This window comes from Cynara cardunculus (assembly GCF_001531365.2).
Source record: "Cynara cardunculus var. scolymus isolate 2C chromosome LG 2, CcrdV1, whole genome shotgun sequence".
Classification (NCBI taxonomy): Eukaryota; Viridiplantae; Streptophyta; class Magnoliopsida; order Asterales; family Asteraceae; genus Cynara; species Cynara cardunculus.
In genome coordinates, this window is record NC_037529.1 from 5301748 (window position 1) to 5310842 (window position 9095).

Consider the following 9095-nt stretch of genomic DNA (forward strand, 5'->3'; position numbering starts at 1 on the left):
ACCCCCTTCTATAGGTTGGGGATGTCAGGGGCAGGCAGGGTGGGGCGAAGCAGTGACAGTGGGGCCAGAATGGGGCAATGGATCGTAGCTTGGACGACTAAATGGTAGATTGGTGATTAGTGGTGGGTAAGGTGGGGCGTGGGTGGGGTGGGTAGGATTAGGTAGCGGTATGGTAGTTGTGACGATGATGGTGGTCAGGTGGCTGAGACCTGTGGATGGATATGACGACAATAATAGTGACATGATGTTTAGTGGTGGGTTGGGTTGGGTTGGGTTGGGGTAGAGTGGGGTGCGGGTGAGTGGCCATTGTGAAGGCGAAAATAGTGGTATGGGGGTGGGGGGTTAGGTTAGAGGCAAGGTGGGCGGCAGGGCGAGGCAATAGGGATGGATGACAGCTGTGACGACGACAATGGTCGGATAATGTTCGGGTGACTAAGAGTGAATGGGTATAATGACGACAGTAGTAACATGAGAATTAATACTAAATTTTAGGATAAGACCCAATTTAATCATAAAAACGTTATCATGTTCATAAATTTTTTAACCATAATACTTACCGACTCAATCAATATTTTATGTACTTACCTACCTCGAAAAGGAAAATAATTATGACCACGTGTAATTAAACAATAAATCTAACTTTAATTTCAAGAGTTTAAAAATGAAAAGTACGCAGGGAAGCTTCGATGGGAGCAAATCACGGCCGCCAACGAAACTCATAATGGTTTTGTGGGTCCAAAAGCAAACACACAAACACATTTGTCGCCTGATTTTGTGCTGCTTTAACGTGCTCTACTACTTTCCTCTACATTTCCTTTAATATTCGTATATATATATATATATACGTACAACACCCTTTCTACCTCATCAACTCGAAGGAATTGAACCTACGAATTTGTCGGTCTCAAACGAGTTATTAAACTGATCCGGTTCATCTTGACATACGGATAATGGCTTTTATACTCTTTCTTTGTATCTTTTTATTCTCTACAGTATCATATTCTCAAGTTGCTGTTCGTGCTAAAACTCCGTATCTTGATGGTATGTTGTTCCAATGTCCAATTTGATTAACTTTTACGTGTTTTTGGTACATGTTAGAGTTCTTTTTACTATTATTTAGTGTATGGTCTTATTCCTTAATTTTTTATATATAACAAATGCTTACAGATCCGTTAGTGTCTTTAATGAGATTCGAAACATGACCTTATGTTTTTTTGGTGTACAGGGTTTCTTGCGAATGGCAACTTCGAACAAGGGCCACATTCTTCAAACATCAAGAAAACAGTGATCATTGGAAAATACTCTTTACCCAAATGGGAAATCTCGGGCATGGTGGAGTACGTCTCTGGTGGGCCCCAACCAGGTGGGTTCTACTTTGCGATCCCACGTGGGGCCCACGCAGCAAGGCTTGGCAACGAAGCCACCATATCCCAAACGATCACCGTGAAGGTGGGGACGACGTACTCCCTGACGTTTGCGGCCACGAGGACTTGTGCTCAAGACGAGATGCTAAGAGTCTCGGCTTCTGGCCAATCGAGCGATCTTCCCATTCAAACTTTGTACAGTAGTGATGGAGGAGACACTTATGCCTTTGCTTTCAAAGCTACTTCAAACAGGATCAAGATCACTTTTCATAACCCTGGGGTTCAAGAAGATCCTGCTTGTGGACCCCTCTTGGATGCCATTGCAATCAAGGAGATGATTCCTCTAAGATATACCAAAGGTAATATAATCTCTGTTATATTTTTTTAAACTGTCTTAGAAACTGAAAACGAGTCGATTACGACAATGCAGGAAACTTGGTGAAAAATGGCGGTTTTGAGAACGGCCCGCACGTGTTCAAGAACTACTCGACCGGAGTCCTCCTCCTCCCCAAAATACACGACATCGTTTCCCCACTCCCTGGATGGATCGTTGAATCGCTCAAACCAGCAAAATATATAGATTCCAAACACTTTTCGGTGCCAAAGGGACTTGCTGCTATCGAGTTGGTAGGAGGTCGGGAAACCGCGATTGCACAGATCATTCGTACCGTGCCAAACAAACTCTATACGCTGTCGTTCACCATTGGAGATGCGAAGAACGACTGCCATGGATCGATGATGGTGGAGGCTTTTGCAGCTAAAGAAACTGTAAAAGTAAAACACGAAGCTCAAGGAAAGGGTGGTTTTAAGTCCGCTAGTCTCAAGTTTAAAGCCATTTCAACGAGGACAAGACTCACATTTTACAGTGCGTTTTACCATATGAAGCTCAGTGACTACGGGCATCTATGTGGTCCGGTCTTGGATGATGTCAAGGTTTTGCCTTTCTAGAAACAAGTGATGAACTCCATGAATTCGCAATTGGATCTTGCATACTGGTTTCTTATGATACATTTATTCAAATATGTAGAGATTGAATTCGACGGTAAAATAGTTTTGGTTTACGTTTGGTCGTTGAGTTATTAATTGAAAAGATTATTGTATATCGGTCACGCAACTGATTTCACTCGGGGACATAATAGTGATGACTATCGAGAACACTCTGTTATATCCATCCCAATCAATGCTTTTTGGGGGAAGTCGATGTTCAAATCTCACGAAATCCCATGAAATCACAATCACCCCGTGGGATTTCAAAATCTTATGTTTGATGGATTTTAATGAAATCTAGGAAACCTTGCAAACTAAACACATGATTGAAATGGATTTATAATCAAAATCTCTAAATTCTTTCTATTCCTACCATCCAAACGGACACGTATACTCCTTTTAAGAAATAGAACTCACTCTGTATTTCATTACGTAACTTACGTGAAAAATACTTTCAACCAAAAATTATGACAGACTTCGAACCTCCAATATGTTGGAAGCTCTATGAATCAATATCGGCCATACATTTTTAACTTCTATAATTATCTTATTAATTATATTAATTACGTTATCAATATTTTTCTTAAAAAACTCATTTTTTGTTTTACTTTTAAAACAACTCTATTTCATCCATAAAACAAACACACGAGTTGATGCGTGTTAGATATTTTTTTGATTATACATTGTTGTTTTACCAACGAAACAATATATCGGGTTGATAATACAGTGTTATTTTACTAACGAAACAACAAATAGAATTGATCTCTTTTGAGTATAATGTCGTTTCACCAATGAAACATTACATCTACCGCGTGATTTCATATGAGAAAAAAGTGAGTTCTTTTAGGAAACGGTCGATAAGGTAATTAATAAGAAAATTATGAAAATTAAAAATGTGTAGTCAATATTGGTTTATAAAAATTTTAACTTATTAACGGTTTCTATTTGATTTTTCCTTTATGTTTTAATCTTAAAATTTAAATTTTAAAAGTTTGTAAGTAGTTAACACAAATACTTTATATATTTTTCTAAAATGGTTTAAATAGATAAATCTTGTTAGCAACAAATTTAGTAAAATAAAATTGGGTTAATTTAAATATTTTCTACACATTTTGTAAACCCTCCTTAAATAATTATTGTTAGATGTTTCTTTACGATATAAAAAACAGAAAGTATTACACAAGAAAACATTACGATATAATCCTTGGCATTGCTAAACCCCTTCCAATCAAGAATGATGAAAAACAATACCAAGACAGGGAAACCGAGTATCTCAAGAACCGAACATGATGTATAAAGACAAAATACTTTTACGATTCTCTTCTCTTTTGCGTTGACATAAACATAACACAACATAATCTTCAGAGGTAGCTCAACTGATAAGAGTTTGAGAAGACGTTTACTGATGCTAACTAGGTAAGAGTCACCACACTCACTTACCTTACCAGACAAGATTATCGGCCATCAAAATGGCATTGCAAAGCAATCATCTTACCTGGTAAATGCTACCCTCACCAGGTAAACGCTTACCCAGTTACGACCCTTAGCTTGCTTCCTAGAAGACTTTAAGACAAAGGGGTCGGCAAATACCATAAAACTAGATGCACACGTTGTGTATATATAGTTAAATATTTGCAGACCTGCTGCTTATGAAAGCAATGGAAGTTTTGATGTTTTAGATTCTCTGCTGAAACGATTTAAAATACAAATTTGAGGGTGAAAGGAAGTGGATGTCCCTTGGGGAGTCAACAACTCCATATTTTTTGGATCCTGCTCCCCAACCTGCCAACAGATATAATATTGATAATATTTATGTCTGTTTCCAACCTTCTACATATGTTTGATCAAACTTAACGATACCTGAAATGGTTTATATAAGCAAATGGGCATCTAAATCTGGGTTCTAAGCACCAATCCAGCCTGGTTTCCTTACTAGATAAAGGTGTAGTGCGTGCAACCAGGTCAAGTTGCAATTTTGAACATCAAGAACAACTGTCACAGGTAGTCATCAACTACAAATGGGTCCAGTTAAACCTCATGGTCCCGAAACTGTTATCATTAATAAACGTTTCTGAGTCCGGTTAGGACCAAAGACAAACAGGTTTAGAACCAGGCCATAAAGGGTGAGTTTGGTACGCAGGACATGTTGAAATGGGACAAAAACTTGTCCCACATTTGGCGCAACAATTAGACTGTGACAAGACAGGTTGACTGCAGTTTATTGTCCCACCAAAATAGGTGAAACAAAAATCATTAAGATGAGACAAGATAGATAAGTTAATAAACTAAGGTTGGGTTCACGTGAGACCAGACTGTTTTCGTGAGACCACATTTTTACACTTGAAACTTTACAGCAAAAAGACTGTGAATGTTTAAAAAAGTCAAACCTTCACAGCAAAAACACTATGAAGGTTACCTTCACAGCATTTTGCTGTGAAATTTCAAGTGTAAAAAGTTGGTCTCACGGGTCTCACGAAAACATGCTGGTCTCACGTATAATAAACTATCTATCGTCAAATTGGAAACTTCAAACGTTTCACGATTGTTACACTTGCCTACCTCACTCTTGCCGGTCCAGTCCTGTCTGCTTACCAAATGCACCCAAAAGTAACACAGAGACCAAAATAGGAAGAGGACTGGATCAGATCATCAGACCAAGTTGCACCTACATATCAACTTGTAGACTTGCCTAACCAACAATGATTTAATCAACTTGCAGCAAAAGGTAATAGTCTTAACTGCAACATATGAAACACAGCAACGAGCACCTAGTTATCGTGTCTAAGAGCTTGCTATCCATGAAAGCTGTGTTCATGCCAACAAATGTTGGTGTTTCATACATCCTATCAATTGGATTAGATTCATCATCACATCACTGTTTTTTCTCACTATATAATTGGGAATTTGGGACCCCAAGATAGAAATATTAAGCGGTTAAAACACATGGGTAAGTGCAAATCATGGTTGAAAAACTAAACCAACCATTATTTTACTGCAAAGAATAGAGAAATCAAAGAAGCAAAGAAACATAGATTGAGTCAGGTCAACCTGCTGGCTGCTGCTCGATTATATTATTAAAAAAAACTTCCATAAAATCATAACTGAACACTTTCAAAGCTTTAAAACGCAGAACAACCTTACTGTTTAACAGGAACACAAAAAACATAAAAAAAAATGTGCACTTAAGCTTGAGTCTACAAGATGGCCTTCCATGAAAATTATGTGAATGTTTGACAGCATAAACAAAGGGACAGGGTTCACCAGAGATTGAAGTTAAATCATTGTTGCAGGGTTCAGGATTCAACTCGGGACTTGACGATGAAATTTTGGCGACTGATGGGATTCATGACCACTGGAGGACCGGCGGTGCGAGGCCATGCCTGGAATTTCTTGTCAGTTTCTTCCCACCATTCCTTGTTTGAAACTGTAGAGGGAGTCGTACCTATAGGCAACACAAGTAGTTATATTAAAAAAAGCGCATCTTAGGGATAAGGAGACATAAATATCCTAAGAGTTATATATATCCTTGCCTCCAAAAAGCTTCTTGTCAGATATAACGTAGTCACAGGCGAATGCCAGTACAAATGCTCCTATTGTTCCACCAACAATCTTGGCTCCTGTCATTTGTTCAAACTGAATCGAAAAAGAAAATTGCTGATCAGTCGCACAACTTTTGACGGTCGTAAACTGGACAGAGAGCTCTGGGACCCAGCAGATACAATTACATATCAGAACAATTCCATTCTTTATCTGTGGATCAACCTGAATGCACGGCAGTCATACACAAACTACATTTTGCCGTGATATCTTAAGAATGCACTGCATTTACTAACTGACAACAACTATACTGAAAGTAACATGGAGGTCACACTTCTAATCCAACAAGATAAACGATAAGCCATAAGAGGTAGCGTAAATAATACTGGCTCGTTAAGAGAATACAACAATGTATGGAACTTGGTTCAGACCACCAACGAGGGGTTTGTGTCGTGATCAACATGCAATGGTACAGAGTGGCTGGTGCCGACTAGGGTCTGTTCTCTCCTTTTGTTCTCCTTTTTCTTTGATGAGATTGAAGTTGTTTTTATTTGTACCTTGGCTCTGATACCATGATAAACAGTATATGCAGGGAAAATTGTATATCCCCACTGATCAGAAAAGGCACCTATTATACAGGCTACAGCCTACAAGGCTCAAACGATGCTATGTAATGTAACTATGAGTGGAAGTTGAGGGATAAAATTATAGCAATTGTAAATGTTTTTCGGTTTATACTTCAATGAAGTCATGAGCATTTTCAATCCACACAAACATACTTGTAACCATGGTACATAACATTCAATGATGGCATGGTCTCTGATTGCACAGCCTTAGCGATGTGAGCCAAGTACAAACCTATGTTAAAAAATTCTGTAAATCCTAATTGCAAATCTGTAAATCATCTTGCTTGTCTAAATCATGGCAGTTTAACAGGTGATTGCTTTTTAAATGGAGAATCTAAACCAAAATATAAACAAACAGATAAACATGCGAGTATCGGCAAACGCTTCCATCTCTGATAAAAGGGTATGTATAGAATATCACACATGGGGCATTCACCCGTGGGCCGGCATGGATATAAGATTACTTGACTAGCAATTAAATCATCAACACAGAGTTAAGGAAGGGATCTGATATCCACAGCCTTAACAGCCTCACTAACATCCCTTCTTAGCTTCTGCTAGTGACATTGGTTTGAACCTACAAGAAGGCCCCCAATTTCTCATCTGTCCTCAACTGATCTCCCAATCACACAATGAGTGCCTCACACAGCAATGGGGAAAAGAAGGCACAAAGTTTGACTTAAGAGAACAACTACCTTGAAGCCCATAAAATATCCAACTAGATCAAAATGAGGGAGTAAGACTAGCCAATATCTCTAGGAAAATTAAGTGCATACCATCAGACCAAATCCGATTATTATACAACTACAGTAAGAATCATTAAATGTAAGAAATATCTTGGAAAGACAACTTTTTTGACAACACAAAAGCAATGAAGCATTCATTATTCTTAGTAGTAGTATTTATTGCCAGTTACATACTTCCAATGCCTTCTACAAACAACATCATTATAGCCTCTATCCCTACCTAGCTGAAATGATGTCAAGTAATTAAAATTGACGGGTGAGTGAAAATCCATTCTTCCAATATTGTTGAGTCTCTTCAATAGTAAATTGACAGACATTCCCAAACAACTTATCACCTCTTCCCGATTCACACTGACCTTATTTCACACATCCCCATTTCTAGTCCAGGTTATTATTATGTGAAATTCACCTTAGAATGCTTATTGTAGCAATTCTGTAGCACTAATTATATGCATGAGTTGCTTCTAGAAACCCAACATTGCGGCCCATAATACATGGCATACCCATTAAAGTTCTAATATAAAAACTACCCTTCAACCTTCCTCGTGTAGCACACAATCCAAATGCATTACACCTCATCAGCTATCTTGCTGTGATCCTATGGTCATGACCAACACCCTCACCAATCTCTTTCTGTGGCTTCAACCCAAACTATCAGATTTTTTACATTCAACCTACAGTCACAATCTGCATCATAAAAGCGGAAGTCTCAAGGCCACTCTTTTGCACCTTTGTAATCATCTCAATAACAATCTTCACCACAACTGTATAAATTTCATGTTCCCAAATCCCAGTTTCTCAAAGCATGCATCACGTGGTTACCAAAGTGTAAGCATACATGACATGTGCACGTGCAGGGTCGTAATCATTATTAGTTGAACAATTCCCTGATTACTGATTATTGAGCATACATAATGATACTCCCTTTGCTACAAAATTATTGAGCAGATACTTTGGTGTTTTCCAACTTCAAAATCTGATACGTGTTAGGCATTTCAAACTTTAGTAAAAACATAATAGATATATCAGAATTTATAGCAAGCCGCCAAGCCCTACAAATAGAAAATGTTGGCACTGAATTATCAACAAAAATAACAATTTAACATCAATTTTACATTTGAAAAGTAGCTTTTTTTAACCTAAAAAAAGGTAGTTCGCTTTAACAGATAGGAATACTAGATGATTCAAATATAGTCATTAAAACTAGATCGAAAGCCCCAAATGGACCAGCTACGTTCTGTGGCTTGGGCAGGTGAAATGAAACCACGCTTTTTTGCTGCTCTTACAATTAGCAAAAATCCTAGGGCTTCGATAGCAAGGTTTCTCTTTTAAAGCATCAAAGTTGCGCAATATCGAAATTAGATGGAAAACATCATCGAATATATTGGAAAAATCAAATAAAGGGTTGGATGAATCGATCTGAAACACAAATTTATACCGAAATAACTAAGAAGAAATCAATGAAGTTTACCTTGCTACGCTTATGGATGGAATCAAGAACCGAAAATTGATGCCCTGATCAGCCGTAAAAAGAGGAACAGAGAAGAGGAAGATCCAATAGATGCTTCTGGTTTCAAATTAGAAAATGACGACGAATTTGATACGCTGATTATCAACATGTTGTGTTTGAGTAAATTACGCTTTTCATCCCTGTGGTTAGTTAAAGTTGAGATTTTCGTTCATGTGGTTAAGAAATTACGGTTTTCGTCTCAATAGGTTGAAATTCATTGCTATTTCTGTCTTATAATTTACAATTTATTGCTGTTTCATCCTTGTGGTTTACAATTTTTTATTGTTTTAATCCCTTTATTAAAGGTAACAATTTAGTCTAAGGA

The 9095-nt window shown here is 37.8% G+C and overlaps 2 protein-coding genes across 2 annotated transcripts; one reads left to right on the forward strand and one right to left on the reverse strand.

The window, feature by feature from the left end:
• The first annotated feature begins 169 nt into the window (after nt 1-169).
• Nucleotides 170-2472, forward strand: LOC112505130. Its single transcript, XM_025109080.1, has 4 exons — nt 170-254; nt 994-1041; nt 1226-1723; nt 1795-2472. The coding sequence occupies exons 1-4, from the start codon at nt 170-172 to the stop codon at nt 2310-2312; spliced, it is 1149 nt and encodes a 382-aa protein (XP_024964848.1). The 3' UTR covers nt 2313-2472.
• A 2893-nt stretch (nt 2473-5365) lies between these two features.
• Nucleotides 5366-8858, reverse strand: LOC112506902. The gene is made up of 3 exons (XM_025111228.1): nt 8732-8858; nt 5882-5984; nt 5366-5793 (listed from the first exon to the last, which is right to left on the reverse strand). The coding sequence occupies exons 2-3, from the start codon at nt 5973-5975 to the stop codon at nt 5645-5647; spliced, it is 243 nt and encodes an 80-aa protein (XP_024966996.1). The 5' UTR covers nt 5976-5984; nt 8732-8858; the 3' UTR covers nt 5366-5644.
• Nucleotides 8859-9095: the final 237 nt, after the last annotated feature.

What these genes read in the sequence shown, in the direction of transcription:
- LOC112505130 (XM_025109080.1), top strand. Translation starts at nt 170, where the DNA reads ATGGTAGTTGTGACGATGATGGTGGTCAGGTGGCTGAGACCTGTGGAT. An exon ending in TAAAACTCCGTATCTTGATG is followed by an intron (nt 1,042 to 1,225) that starts GTATGTTGTTCC and finishes TTTGGTGTACAG; the next exon opens with GGTTTCTTGCGAATGGCAAC. An exon ending in TCCTCTAAGATATACCAAAG is followed by an intron (nt 1,724 to 1,794) that starts GTAATATAATCT and finishes ACGACAATGCAG; the next exon opens with GAAACTTGGTGAAAAATGGC.
- LOC112506902 (XM_025111228.1), bottom strand. Translation starts at nt 5,975, where the DNA reads ATGACAGGAGCCAAGATTGTTGGTGGAACAATAGGAGCATTTGTACTG. An exon ending in TGACAAGAAGCTTTTTGGAG is followed by an intron (nt 5,794 to 5,881) that starts GCAAGGATATAT and finishes TGTTGCCTATAG; the next exon opens with GTACGACTCCCTCTACAGTT.